Source organism: Onychomys torridus, chromosome 4, assembly GCF_903995425.1.
Source record: "Onychomys torridus chromosome 4, mOncTor1.1, whole genome shotgun sequence".
NCBI lineage: Eukaryota > Metazoa > Chordata > Mammalia > Rodentia > Cricetidae > Onychomys > Onychomys torridus.
The window spans coordinates 143,146,640-143,161,949 of NC_050446.1; the positions used below are offsets into that span (position 1 = coordinate 143,146,640).

The 15,310-nt window shown below is 52.2% G+C and overlaps 1 protein-coding gene across 5 annotated transcripts; it reads right to left on the minus strand.

Moving 5' to 3' along the window:
* Window positions 1-1,891: 1,891 nt before the first annotated feature.
* Window positions 1,892-13,782, minus strand: Tmem74b (transmembrane protein 74B). 5 transcript variants are annotated; one of them, XM_036183473.1, is made up of 3 exons: window positions 13,568-13,631; window positions 11,687-11,747; window positions 1,892-9,743 (listed from the first exon to the last, which is right to left on the minus strand). In XM_036183473.1, exon 3 carries the CDS (start codon window positions 9,700-9,702, stop codon window positions 9,004-9,006), a length of 699 nt encoding a protein of 232 aa, XP_036039366.1. In that variant the 5' UTR covers window positions 9,703-9,743; window positions 11,687-11,747; window positions 13,568-13,631; the 3' UTR covers window positions 1,892-9,003. The 5 variants fall into 5 exon arrangements, with proteins under 5 accessions (XP_036039366.1, XP_036039369.1, XP_036039367.1 ...); XM_036183476.1 differs by lacking the exon at window positions 13,568-13,631 and adding an exon at window positions 12,990-13,531; XM_036183474.1 differs by lacking the exon at window positions 13,568-13,631 and adding an exon at window positions 12,905-13,531.
* Window positions 13,783-15,310: the final 1,528 nt, after the last annotated feature.

Here is a 15,310-nt window from a genome sequence, read left to right on the forward strand (position 1 = left end):
CAGTTGTGGAGTTGGGTTTGACTTTGGGGATGTTCTGGACTGGATGTGATACATGGTAGCCTTTTCTCTGGGGGAAAATTCCTGAAACCTTTGGACATCTAATAAGATTCAGAGCATCATTTTCACTGGGTTTGAAATTTCAAAGCTCATCCAGTGGCGTACAAATATAATCAAGGTCTACTTCTAAATCATTGTCTCTGGTTGCTAAATAGACCACTCATACTATTTCTAGGATGCACCGGCCCACACCCACCTTCTCTTCTTGGCTTGCTGTCTTTGCTATTCTTAGAGCTGGCTGTTTCGCATTGCATTTATCTCCTCAGTCATGGGCTTCAGCCAACCTGCAGTCTAAGGCATGAATCTCCTAAGACCTTGACCCCAGGAATGTATTAAGTATTAAATGGGGCTACATTCCTAGGCTAGAGTTAGTACCTGTTGACACATGCCTGGAGAACAGGTCTGTACAGCCTCCCTCTAGAAACCAGCTTCCTCATGACTTACCCTGTCATTGCTGATATTCTGCCGTTGATCCATGGCTGTCTTCACAGGATGAAAACAAATCCATGGATCACTTCATATTCTCTTATCACCTGATCTTGTACACTTTGGTGCAGTTCCAGTAAAGACAGGTCCTACTACCAATGACAGTCGTCCGTCCCCGCCCCCCCCCCCCCGCAGGCATATTCCCAGTTTTACCCGTCAGTAATAATTGTTTGCTTGCTGACCACTGTTCACCTGTAGAACAGATGCTCATGGCAGGCATCCTAGCCACCAGGCTTAGGCCTTATTTTGCCCTTGGGATGCGACACTGAATCACTTCACCTGGGCTTGACCCAGAGTCTGCTCCTGAGAACAGGTCAAAAGGCAAGTATGGCTGAGAACAGGGGTATGAGCAGTGAGGACCAGCAAGGCCCTGGCCACTAGACGGATCCTAGAACGCATCGGAAGTCTGAGCACCTCACTAAGGCAGTGCTTGTGGAAGTGGAAGGCCCATCTCCTACTCACAGTAAAGGACCATGGGTAACCACTGAACGGTGTCAGTGGTTATAAGCTACATAAAGCAAGTGCTGGGAAAGTCACAGTGTAATGGTTCAGAGGGACAACCGAATAGGAGGGGCCAGTCTGGAAGTTCAGTGCAGTAAATACTTAACCTAGGGGCCAGATAGCTCATCACCATGGTCTGAAAAATAGGAACTATAAAACAGCAGGTGCCCAGATCTGCATAGGAAAGTGAATGCCCTTCACTCTGTCACCTCATGCCCACTCAGCTCAATTCCAAGTTCAAGGCTCAGTGGACTGACTACACCTGGTTGTGAGAACGTGTATCACTTCTGACTCTAGCAGCAAGAGGCCTCAGAAATGCCCTCATGCTCTTTGCCCATCTCTGCCATTGGAAAGTGCATTGGAAAAGGTCTGCTGAACCTCCTGTGATTGTGTCCCATCTCCCATGATGTAGATGGGTACCACACTCATGCTTGCCACCCCCTACATCTCCTGAAATGCTTGTTGTATGTATACAGTACATCCTGGGCCCCAATCCACAGCTCTAAGGAAAGGCCTTCAAGTCCTTGTTTGCAAAGTCCAGTTGTAACTCACAGATGATGCACATTGGAGAACTGCAAAGGGCAGTCTTTCTACACAGCATCACCAACAGCAATGTTACCTGGAGTCTTGTTCGAATGAATAATCTCAGGGCCCACCTCAGACTTACTATATGTGAACCTGAATTTTAATTATTTTTATGTGATGGGTGTTTTGCCTGAATGTATGTATATGCACCAGGTGCATGTCTGATGCACACACAGGCCAGAAGGGGCATGAGAGCCCCTGGAACTGGAGTTTCTGACAGTTGTGAGCTGTCATGCAGGTGCTGGGAATTGATCCAGGTCCTCTGGAAGAGCAGCCACTGCCCTTAACCATTGAGCCGTCTCTTCAGCCCCGGTGAACTTCCCCACATCCCATGTGCACACTGAATTTGAGATGCTCAAGTGTACAACTAGCCCTTTACCTTCACCTGGATATCAGGAGCAAAGAACGAAGTCAGCCAGTCTCAGTGGATGGCATACATGATTAATGCATTCATATTTGCATTTTCCCTGGTTGGACCCCTAATAGCCACTACATTCCCTTAATTCTGTGGCTCATTCAAGCGTATTTCATAAATGTACTTAAATATATGGGTGCCTTTGTGAGAGAACAACTCCTCAGATCATTAATCATTCAGCTTCATTTCTAAACCAAAGAGGATTAGAAAGGTCTGGTAGTTTGACAGGAACCAAGTGTGGAGATGACTCCAGCACACTACTGGATAGCCTTCCTCATCTGTGTAATGAGTGTTTCCCCCCCACCCCCTGCAAGACTTCTAGAGAGTTACCACTAAATGTGTCTTATTATAGGTAGTGGGGGTCCAGTGGGTGTCAGCAGCTGTCATTACCAAAGTCATATGGGTAAGTGAGAATGGAGCTCACACACAATAGAGAGGAACTCTGGGCCTTTAAACCAGTACAGGAGACAAGCGTTTATCTGGGACCCACAGGATGCACAGCTTCTGATCCCAGGCTCTGCTTGCTACAAGCTGAGGTGAAGATTGAGGGCTCCAGTCAAGGTGCTGGACACACCCCTAAGGGTTGGCAGAACTAAGCCAGCTTGGCTCTAAAACTCTGAAGTTCTTTCCAGTAGAACTGTACCCAGACCTCACCTGGCCACGATCCACAGGCAAAACCCATCCCAGAATTTCTGGGAAAGATGAACGATCTCAGAAAGGAAAGATTCTGCATAACCCCGGGGATGAGTGCAGACTCTGAAGCTGAGCCTGTTGGCTGGGTGTTCATGATCCTGAGCATTTAACTGCCACTGCTCTAGTATCACTCAGGTTCCACCCTTCTGATACCGTGTGGTACAACCTTCACTCCGCAAGACACAGGCCCAGTAAGCCCCTCTGAGGGTGAGTTAAGGGCTCCTCTGGGCCCTGAGGCTGGGTTTGGGCTCTGTGCTGGGCCTGGCCACATGGCCCCAGCTGCTGCCCACCTTGGCCCTCAGGGATTGGTAGGATGGAAGCTACTCTATACTAAACAAATGAAAAAGCAAGTCCATAGTAGATGTAGGAGAAAGATTTCCCCCAGGGCCTCACAGACCACAGAAATTCTGTCTTCATATCCCAGGCTTCCCTGCTCAGTGTGGACCAAAACAGTCATAGGGGTCCTTAGTAACAGGAACACATCAGCTCTCCTTCCTCCTCACTCACCTAGCCTGTTAGGAAGCACCATGTCAATTCAGCACCCTGGTCAGCACCCAGCCTCGTGGGGCTGAGATCTGTCTACAATAAGCTTCACCCCTCTCCAAGCCAGGACAGCCCGTTTCTGGAGGCAGGCAGACATCTCTGAGAGGAGAGGGCCTGCCCTCCTTCCTGATCCCTGACACCCGTCCCTTCAAACCAGCACGGGTGCCTCTGTCAGTACTCCTTAGGTTCTTATCTCTTCAACGCTAAATAAAACTGAAACCAGACATGGCAGCCACTCAAACCTCTGCAGAAAGAATGAATGAGGATGCTTGGGTGGGCACCATCAAGTGGTCCCTGGCCTGCAGCTCAGAAGTGCCCACCGTTTTGAAGGCACCTATCCTTATGAATGCTTTAATAAGCCTCAGGGAAAGGAGTTGTGCATCCCTGGCCCCAGAAGACGACATCTTATTGACATTCCCTTGACCTCAGCCACAGTTCTCACCTTGCCACATCCTCCTATCCACAAAGTCCAGCCGTCCAGCTGCAACTGAAAACCTTGGGATTCTGATGAGCACGAAGCCACAGATGGCCAAGGCCAGAGAAGACACTCCCTTCAACCTTGCCACCACTGCCATGGCCAGCTACTCTGCTCATTGATATTACCCACAAAACTGCAGACATTGGCATCTGGGCTCCTGCTTTAACCTCTGATGGTAAGAATAGGGCTATTGGGAGGTTGTCAGCGATGGTGGCCCAGCTCACCCAGGAGTAGCTTCAATGAGGGAAGATGTGGGCACAAAGGAGCCTAGCAGGGGAGAAGAGGAAAGAGAGGAGATAGGTCTCGCTGAATGTCACTGGCCCTGGCATCAGTACTGACCCAGATGCCACACCTCCCAGGAAGAGGTTGGCATAGCAGCTGCCTTCTTTCCCTGTCCTTGTTCCCCTGGGCCAGATCTGATTAGTGAGTCTCTTTTCACTTGCTACTTTTCCTTATGCCCAGGAGACCAGCAGCCGCCACCTGACCTTGGAGGCTCAGAAGCCAAACAGGAAAAGGCTGCCAAGTTGAGGCATGGAGTCAAGACCATGTCCCCTGGCTTAGTGAGAGCCCTAAAGGAGGGTCACGGGGTGCTACAGCATTGCCCTCACGGGCATCTGACACAAAAGTCTTCCTTCCACACAAACTGGCAAGTGGAGGGAGGACAGGCCCTGTCATCACAGCGCCACACTCATGCCTTACAGCCTTCCCACAGTATCCTGCCCATCCCCCTCCTCCAGATGACGAAGCCCAAGCACCCACGGGGGTTCCCGCCGCACACTCCTCAGTCACCTCTGTGCCACCTGCCCACCTCATGTCACCAGCTGCTGAGGCTCTGAGCCTCTGATCACGTCACTCTGCCCAGAACCACCTGCCACCAATTCTCCACATCAATACTTTCCAGTTGTTGAAGATTCTCATTAAGCACCCCCTTTCCAAAAGAACCTTCCCAACCCCCAACTCACACAGGTCCTCCTGTCTCTGTCTCTGACTCCTCCCCCGCCCCCACAGCGCTGCACAGGCACACCATCCTGCACAAGACAGCCTAAGTGCAGCCCAGCCAGGACTGTGTTTATCCGTCGAACCCTGGAAGGATACCACGGATGAACTAGAGAACACAAATAGCTGTTTGCTGAGCAATTAGGAAATGCAGGGCACTGTGCTAAGTGCTTTAAAGACGTATTTACCCCTCACCATGGTCTTACTGGGAAGTCGTTGCATCTGGCACAGCTGCTTTTCAGAAGAACAAACAGGCCAGGAGGCAGTGAGCCATTGCCAAGCACCTAAGCAGCCATCCCTTACACTGTGTGATCAGTCAGTCTCCGTGGACCCTCGGGGTTCTGCCTCTTGTCCCTCTGAGATTCACGTACAGGCAATGCTCCAGCACTGTGTGCCACCCTCTGCACCATGCAGGGGTCCTACACTGTCCATCTGCTTGGGACAAACCCGTTGAGGAAGAGGGATGATGTAGGTAAGAGGATGCACAGGGGCTCAAGGACAAGGAGCTAGAGCAGGGCAAAACAACTGGTTCTGTCCTTAAAGACTTTGCTTCTCCTCAAATGAACAATTTGGAAGCTTGGAGGAGCCTCAGCTAAGTCCAGCTAACCCACTATGCTCCATCTCTGAAGATACCTAACGCCTGGCAAGTAAATGCTAACATACCTCCACTGACGGGCACTCCCTATGACTCCAGTTCATCCCAGACCCCAGCAACCTTCTCTCCCAGATGAATCTAACCCTGGGGAATGTAGGGAGGAAACCAACAAACTGAATGGGAGACATCTTCCCACCAATGTCCATACCACAAACATCCCACTCTCCCCTAACAGAACTTCACCCCTGGCTTCCTGAAGCCTCCCACATTCTTGTCCTGCCCTCTGCTTGATGCTACCCACAGCAAAGTAGTAACCAGCATGACATGGCTCTCCCAGTTCCCAGCTCAGTCCCCTCCCCAAGTGCCAGGGTTCTGGAATCCCCCAGAACTCTCCTCCCTTCCCAAGAGAGAAAACAAGAGGGACTATAGAGGGGACACTGGGCTGAGAGGATGGCAAGATTAAAACCACATGTCTGTGGTAGACAGAGGAGAAAACCATCACCAGCTTCCAGAGGATGCCCTGGATTAGAGCTCTGCTGCCAGAGGCTGAGTCCTTGGCTTCCGAGCAAGGTCAGATGAGAAAGCTGCAGAGGTATAGACAGGGTACATCTTGTGTGTGTGTGTGTGTGTGTGTGTGTGTGTATGTGTGTGTGTGTGCGCGCGCGCGCGCGCGCACGCATGTACAGAACTGTGTATGTAGGACCTTTGGGAGAGAATCCCTAGGAAGGTGAGCCGCTCCCAAGAAAAGGAGCAGTGGTGGTGGACTCAGCCAGCACCCCCTGATGGCTGGGAGACCCAGAGGGTACCTGGGAGGAAGTGGAGGTGATGACGGGCATGGTATCAAATGCCTGGGCCTAGACACCCCGTGGCCTCAGATGAGCAAAGAGGAGCCAGGGGTCACAGACTCCTCTCCCCCAAGTGTTTCGTGGATCCAGTTATCACTGTGCTATGCCATGCCAGGACTGGGAAGAGGACCTTTCTCCATCAGGGAAACCCTGAAGCAAAGTTAAACAGACCCAGAGAGTAAGTCCCAGCTACAGAGCCCACTGACAAGCCTCCAGACTTCTAGTCATGGGATCTTCTATGTCACTGATTCTGACCACAGCAAGGCCTCTGGGGAGCTGGACAGGGACTGTGGGGCTCCAGGACCATGGACAGGGCACCACATGCCCTGACAGGAATAGAACGTTTTTGTTTCATCTTTTCATTCAAACATAACAATTATGTGTGCCAACCACGTTTCTCACCCTGGGAATGAGGTATAGCCCAGTTAGTCCACTTGCACAGAAAGGTTGAGTAACTTGTCCAAGGTCACAGAGCCAGTAAGTGGCAGAACTCATATTCTAACCCTGACCTTACCAGTTCTGAAATCACTCTGTTAGATACTGTGAGGAAAGCAAGATCTGGGGACCTAGTGGTCTGCAGGATGGCAGAGATAGTTCTTAGAAGTCAGGTAGGCATGTTCCAGCAACATCAGGGACAACTCTACATCTAACCCCAAAGAAACCCACAGCACTCCTCATTCCTCCCCAACTCCCTCCTAAACCTTGGTCCTCCGGTTGGGAAATCTCAGCTGCATCTTGGGGAAATGCTTTCAGCATCTCTCAAATCATCTTAATTCACTGACAAGGTAATGACTGCCTTGATCCATTTACATGTGGTTTCTAAAGGAGTTTCCCCATCGGAATGCAAAGCAGGTTCCTTGGGCTTGGGGGAAAAAAAACAACCCTGCCATTCCTTTATTTTCTAGCAGATTTAGCCCCTAAAAACATTTCATTGTGTTTAAGCTGATCTGAATGGGCAGCTCCAGGCTTATACTCTCAGTAAGTACTGTAGCCTAACATGCCCCCCTCTACTGCCACAGGAATCCACACTGCTTGGATCAATACACTTATTATCATCATGGATTTGGGAAGCTGTGGCCCATCACTGGCAATGTCCCGCCTTACTATAATTCATCTAGCATGGTTCCTGCCACTTTGTCCAGTAGGAAAAACTGACATGTCTACAGAAGTCCTGGGATTGGGGTATTTTGCTCTCTTGAGCTTTGTCCTTTCTAAGCCATACCCTCTCAGCACCATGGCAGAACCTCTGAAGCCAAGCTGCACAATTTTGTCATCCCTCCCCCTCTCAGCCCTCTGCTCCAGGCAAAAACTGCCAACATGAGCAGACATTTGATCTGTCTCAGAAGCTGTGATATTATATTACCCAGATGTTCAAGCTGCCTGGGCTGAAGGTTCATGTTCCACATAGTCAGGACCTCTCCAGCCCACAGACTTTTTGCTACCCCATGTTCTGACCCCCTCCCCCACCAACAGCTAGGCTCTCAGCGTATACAGGCAGCTAGTATGGAGGACGAGGGACTTGCATGGAGCAAGGGCTCATGGAAATGACCCTTTTAGAGTCTTCCCATAGCCTAGACAGTAATGCTCTGGAAGTCCTCTGGGGCTTTCTGGACTGGACAATGCTCCCCAAATGTCTGCCGCTATCCCCTTGCCCTCTGATGCCTACTTCCATTGTCAGAAGTTTAAACAGAGGTGTTTTTTTTGGGGGGGACGGGGAGCTGGAAGTATTTCCCCCAAGAGAGAATGCAAACAGCAATCCATGTGGCTGGAGTATCCAGGCCACTTAAGTGTGCCTCAGTTCTCCCCAGATGATTGGCAACTGAACTTTACTAAAAAGGAAAAGCAGACATTACAAATTCAGCATTAAAGAAAATTGTTTTCTGCTACTAGGATGAGATCAGGCCTAAGTAACAGCCCACTGAGGGGGGAAGGTGATAAGCTCCCAACATGCCCACAGAGATGCAACCAAGTCCTCACACCTAGGTGCCCAGGAGAAACTGTGCTTTGTAAATGTGCCACTGCAGAAAATTAGCCACCATAGGAAATCAAATCCCAAGACCAATTCACACTGTGTCAAATTGTGGATTGAACTAAACCCACTCACCCGGGCTCTGTAGCAGGGCCATAGAACCACTGGCTCCTGGTAGTGGTAGTCACCAATGCTGGGCCAGAGGAAGCAGTGACAATGGTTAGTCCCTGCCAAACACCCCCATCCCTCCTTGAAGGTTTGCCAGAGGCAGACTGGCTTCCTATTCCCAGGGAAGATGTGGCCCATGGTAGGGCACCCAGTCCTGCTCCTCACGTTAGAGACTGGGCAACTGAGGTCTGGAGAAGGGAGGGTTATGGTTCAGTCAGTAGGGTGCTGCAGGGGGCTCACCTCAGAACCAACTTCTCCCACCATCATGAAGCCACACTCTACCCTAGATGGTCTCCCAACCCTCTTACTTGGCTAATGAAGATAGCAGAGGTCTCAGAATTCCCCAAGGCATGAAAAATGGAGGCAACCTTTCACAGACTCCCAACCCTGAGAAATGCCAAGCAACCTCATCTTCTAAGAGCAGTGGTTTCCAAAAATGTATTTTTAGCAGCAGAAGCCATCCTCCAAACAAAGCCTTATGCAAAAACTTCAAGCTGCAAAACACATGAGGGGTGCTTGCCTTAGAAGGGCCTAAGCCAGAACCCTGGCTGCCCCCACCCCAGCATCAAAACTCCCTCCACAAGACCCTTTGTGGATCTCACTTTGAAGCCCCAGGTTTTGGGGAACCTCCAAGCTCTGCAGCTAAAGCAGCAAGATAGGGTGGACTCTTACTTAAGAGCCCTGTGTGGTATAGCTGGTCTCTGAGACTTGGACAACCTCGTTCTCCACTAGGACCTGGCCCCCATCCCCAGCGAGCTGCCTCATACGCAGGTTGATGGAGCCGTAGGTCTTCCTTGTTCCCCTACCAGAGACAAAGGTCTGCCTGCGGTACAGCTCACCCTTGCACAGAGAGACCATAAGCAGCACAGACAGGAGCATGCCACCCACTGTGAGCAGCCCCAGGCCCGCGATGATGCACTTGTCCAGATGCGAGCCCAAACGGGCGTAGTACATCTCTAGGCGTTCCATCTCCCTTGCTGTCACTGTGTCAGGGTTGACTCGGGCCTCTCGAGGGATGGCATATGCTGTTACCACCAGGAGGATTCCGCTCACCAAGAAAACCAGAGCAGAAACAAAGCCATAGTCCACTGGGCGGCTCACAGGTTCCAGACCTGGCCCCTCCTCTGAATGCAGAGAAAGATCATCCCGCTGGGACCGGGTCAGTGAGGGGACACCTCCAGGAGGACTGGGAGAGCTACCCAGTCTGGCATCCCCAGGGTTCTGGAAATGAGTCTCATGCTCCTCAGAGAAGAAGCAGGCATTCTCCACACCCATCCTGGTTGGCGCCACTGGGCCCAGTGGGGCTGGTCTCCTTGGAACCTGGGGACCATTGCTCAATATCTTCAGTTCCAGACCAGGGGGAGATGCCATTGGGAAGAATGACCCCAGCTCATCCCTTGGCTCCTTGGCAGCTAAAAGAGAAAACAGAATGTCAGTCGAATTCTCTCCTGCTGGAGCTCAACATCACACTTGTCCCTGGCACAGTTGTGGAGAACTACGGACAGTAGAGCAATGTGGCCCATGCTAGGGCACCACTCCACAGTGGCTGGTGCAATTGTCCTCTCTGGGTCTCAGTTTTCTCATTGAAAAAAATTCTTCAGTGACAATATTAATACTACTCCCTACTTCACAGTGCTAATGGAGAGGCTGAGGTAACCCATGTGTAAGGTGCACAGTAGAGTACCCAGTAAGTATTAGTGATAAGATATTATCATATTGAAGGGATTTAGAGTGGACATGAGGTTCATATCCCAGCCTCCTTGCTTGTGCTTAAGCATGTGATTGAGCTCCTCTGCAGGAACAGTGTTCTCATCTGTAAAGTGGGAAGCCTCCCTCATCAGGTTGTGGGAAGGGTACTGCTCATCAGGTTGTAGCCAGTTCAGCTAATAGACAATGCTGCATGAGTATGTGTGAGGTGAGGTGATGGTGTGGGGTGTGGCAGACATAGTCCAAGTGTTATAGGAACTAGTAGCTGAAAGCTTGTGAAAGCTTGGGAATAGGGGGTGACTTTTAAACTGCCAAAAAGAAAGAGTGGGAAATTCCCTAGCAGGCAGAGAATGGGGGTATTCTAGAAAGAAAAGGGGGACCCCAGAGATCAGCTGGGCTAGTTCACAGATGACTGTGAAAGCCAGGCCAAGAAGCAGTGGGCAGTCAAGTCGTAGCAGGTAAGGCTGGGATTTGTGTGGATTTTAGAAGGCAGAAGGTCAGATGCTTGGAGGACAGGGTCCAGGGAGGAAGCCCAGGGCATGTGGCCTGGCAGAAAGGGTGAGAACGGAAAAGCCGTAACTGAGCTCAAAGCCAAAAGCCTTTGTGTAAGCAGGGGTTGGGGGTGGGGCAAAGAGGTGTCACTACCAAATCTCTGGACACATACCACACAGACTCACTGCACACATGCCTTTGTGCCTAAAGGTCACCAACCGATAGCCACGGGCCAGACTGAGTCCACTGGAGTTCTGCTTATTTCCTTTCCAGTTCTAATCATTGAGTTTAGGTGTGTTAGTTGCCAAGATATATTTTTTAAAAAGGTTTCACTTTTAGCTTTGAGTTCCTGTAGGGAGCAGGTGAAGTGGTCAGAGGATGTGTATTGTTGACATGGACATGGCCATCTCAAGGACCCAAAGACTCAGTCCCACAGGAGTGGCAAAGCCTTCCCCACATGAGGCTCAGAGGGATGGCAAAGCCTTCCTCAGGTCCAAATGCAAATGTAGACAGTGTGTGCAGAAAATACCCATTTTAGATTCCCCCTCCCCCACATTTATGACCTGGTGACTTCCCCTACAGAGACTGCTCCTACCAAGTCAGCTAAACCTGCCTCCTTGTGCAGCAGTATACCATAACCCTGCCCTCTCGTTTATCTGTAATACCCCTGCCTCTTTATTTAGCCATATACGATAACCCTGCCTCTCTGTTCAACTGCATATAATAATCATGCTGACCTAGGATTGCTGTGGCTTCTCCACTAGCGAGTCCAGATTCAAGCTTTTCTCCATGTCCATGTGTCTGTCTTTTCTTCATTCCCTTGCTGCTCCAGTCAAGCCAATTCCGAGAGCCATGCAGAAGCAGAAGCTTCCCATTTCCAACTTCTCTTGCAAATCTGTCCGCCATGTGCCACCACCCCCTCACAATATCCACTTGGCACTGGTAGCTGGGCCATTCCCTTATGTGGTGTCTCAACTCTTCTCCACAGGCACACCTCCCCGATATGTCACTTCTGACCCCACAGCAGACTCACAATGTTCCACACATACTCTGATGTCCTGCGGGTACATACATCCACAGCCCTGGCACACAAATGCCCAGGTAGCAGAGACCCTAGGCATGGAGTGAGCTCTCGTGCTCTGATGTGATTACACACCTGAAAGCTGGTTCTCTGTATTCTCAGGTCATTCTCCAGTGCTCTGTGGGTGCCCGTGTTTCTGTGCAAACATGAGCAAATCAATGAAGTGATGGTAAGTGAGAGGAATAAGTTAATGAAATGCCAAGGGGTTGGTCGTGAGAAGTCTTTCTGACCTTCCCCTGTGGACTTGTTCTCTTATCAAACATATGGCTTTTCATCTCAGTTCAAAGGCTGTGCCCCTCCCTAGAATGTCCATTTAATACATGCTTGCTGAGCTCCCACTGTTAGACTCACCTTCGCATCTCACTCAGGAATAGCTCAGCTCTATCACCATCTTAGAAAACATGATCAAGACCCCATGGTATGCGTGCAGACTAGGGACTAACAGTGGAATATGGGCACCCCAAGAATCTCTATTGCCTACATGTTTGCAAACCCACACACTCCACCTTCCTTCCCTGGCTCTTTGAGCCCTCACTAGAGACCTCAAGCAGGGGCATTCTGAGGGCAGAGTCCCTCTCAATCTCCCTGGGTCCCCAGTCTCCTGTTCAGGCTCCTCTCAGTTCCAGGAGGATAAATAGGAAGGGGGGTGCTAGTTGGCTTTTTGCTCTTGGCACTAAAAGCTACTCAAAGCCTGAGAGTAGGTGCCACTTGTGCCCCCCCCCCCCCGCCCATCAACCCCTCGATGGGCCCGAAGAACTCGGGAGTGGCCCATAACCCCTTTCTTAGATTGGTGCATTAATGCCTTCATATCCCAGAAGATATCTGGGGCACCCAAATTCTTAGAGCAAGACTCTCTTTTACCCAAAACTTTTTCCTTAGGATGCTTGGGTGAAGGAGCAGACACAAGGAGGTTTTCTCTCTAATAGCTTTAGAATGTATTTCTCTCATAAGATACTTAGTAAGTTATTCAAGGGCATGCCCATCAATTAATTACTCAGACATAGCAGAGCCACACAGATGTTGGTGCCCACGGATCACACCCCAAACCCGAAACGGCACCAGCTATTGTAATTGCAGTTCTATAGTTCCTGAAAGGCAAGCGCCCTCCCCCACCCTCGTTCCACACTCACAGCTCCCGGGACTGTTCCCACAGCAATACCCACAGACCTGGGAAATAAGTGTGACTCACAGAACCACGGATCACTCTGGTGGTACCCCCAAGAGGGTAAAATTGGGGGAGATAGGGCGAGATGAGAAAGGGAGAGAGACAGGGAGAAAGGAGATAGAGAGTACCTCTAGCACTGCTGAGATCTAAGCCGGAACCACCCAGACCTGCCCGAGTCCAGCACCCCCACCCATGGCGCACGCTGACACCCACCCGAGAGCCCGACACACTGCGAGGCTGGGTGAAGCTTCGCAAACCCAATCGATAGACACTCGCACTCGTAGTACACAAAGCCTCGGGCGCGCAGATGCACACACGCAGGTCCACGCTGTTATACCCAAAGTTCCGCGCGGAAAGCCCCAGAGCCCCGGCCTCCCGCCTCCCCCGCGCCTGCCAGCCCGCAGTTCACACCCCCTGCTCCTGCCCTTGACCGACAACGCCACGGGCCAGACCAGGCCGGACCCGGCCGGTCAGCGCTCGCAGCGGGGCGGCCCGGGGAGGATGGACTCAGCAGGGTCAGCGTGCGCTAGGGTGTCCGGGTCGCGTGTCCTTCTGCCGGCCGCGAGGTCAGGAGAGCTGTCCTTCGCTGCCACTCCCCGCCTCGGGCCCTGCGCCGGCGGCTCGCGGTTGGCGTGCGGAGCCGTGCCGGGCCTCCCCAGCCTCCGCACGCGGGAGCACAGGGCTCCCGGCGACCGAGGGTGTGCGCGGATCCCAGCCCGGCCGCCGCCTCGCCCTCCATGGCTCCCGCCCCCTTTCCTGCCCGCCCGCAGCGGCTGCCCGGGCGCACGTACCTGCTCGCGCCGTGCCGGGCTGCACCGCGTCGGCCGCTGGGGGGCTCCGAGGAGGAAGGGATAGGGCAGGGCGGGAGCGGGGATCCTGGAGCGCCGCCGATCGAGCTCCGCCCGCGGCGGGCGAGGGCGCCCGGAGAGTTAGCGTGGGGAGGGAGAGGGAGGCGGCTGCGGGTGCCCGGCCCCCGCCGTCCCTAGGGACACCTCTGTCTCGCCCGCGCGCGCCGGCCAGGGAAACCCGAGGCTAGGAGCCCGCGGGGCTGGGCGCAGAGGCGGGGCGGGGCGATGGAGGGGCGGGGGAGAAGACCCCTCCCCCGCCTCTGGGGAGACCCCGCTGCCCCAGGGATGCCTTTCCCACCCCAGGTAGGACCCAGGATCCTCTTCAAGGTCTGCAGGTCCAGAGTCTCATCACTACTTGAGACTCGATGGCTCACGGGCGCCACGTGAAGGCTGAAACGAAGCCTCTGCCCACCTCTGTTTCTGATGGGTGTCCTCCTGGGGTATTGTTCATGGCCACGCACACCTTTACCCTCCAAGGCCACCTGCAAGGCCCCTTCTGCAGGCAGCCTGGCTGACTTCCTCATACATACACCCTCACCCTCAGGGGTTCCTCCATCGAGACACTCCGTAACCTGGATCGCCGCTGTGTGCACAGGTTTCTGTTTTAAGGGGAACTTCTTCCTCTTGGGAGCCCAGGCCAAGGCCAGAGAAAGGACTGGTAAGGAAGGTAAGATATGGCTTCTGGGAAGACTTGATGGCTAACTCACGTAGGTCTTATCATCTCTCTGAACATCAGTGTCCACCTTTATCCAAGGGAATCATGACTGTAGACTCAGGACTCCACCAGTGTAATCAGATGCCATCCGGAAGATAGAGGTGAGAAAGCCTTGCCCTGGCTCCTTAGCTCTCTCGCTGGCAAAGGTTCATGGGTCCTCCTCCAAAGGCATTTAGTACTCACCCACCAGGAGCACAAAGGTTGTCTTGGAAGTCTTGTGGGCCAACATAGCCAGGCCCTGTGTTGAGCCACCGGAGCTGAACAGGCCTGTCTCCATCTAACCTTCCAGAGGCCTGGCCTGTTAGACTCTCCACAGGGAAGCTGGCCCTAGCACCAGGGAGGGAGGCCAGCTCTCTCTTTTTCCCCCAGGGTACTCTTGAGGGAGAAGTGAGAAGTGTGTAGATAGAAATATAGAGGAGACAGAAACAGGATAGCTCGGAAGAGCCTGGTCAAAACCCACCAGCCCCTTCTGTCTCTTCTAAAGGGCTTTTAAAGGAATGCCAAGGGGTAGAGCAGAAGACCTCCCCCCAGCACAGCCAAGTGCAGACCATCCCAGACTCCAGGTGACCATGCACGTGGTTAAGTCATCCCCTAATGTAGCCCTGCTGTGTAAAGCAAGCTCAGATCTCACTAGGAAGCTTTTGTGGACTACCACACCCCAGAGCCTGTGTGTTTTGCAACATTCACAGGTATACAACATTGTGCAAAGGCCCTCTTGAAACTCAAGTTTTTCCTTCTGTTAATAGACTCAGGACTTACGGGAACCATGAAGTCCCAAAGATTAGAATGGCCATAATTCTGTCCCTGTCTTGTACAGTCCTGACTCACAGCACGTCCTCAGGGGTCACTTTCTTCCCTCATTTCGCTCAAGTCTTTGCTCACATATCACCTTCTCAGGGACACCTGCCCAGGCTGTCCTCTAAAAAGAGTAGATGTGACACACACCTTTAATTCCAGTACCCAAGAGGCAG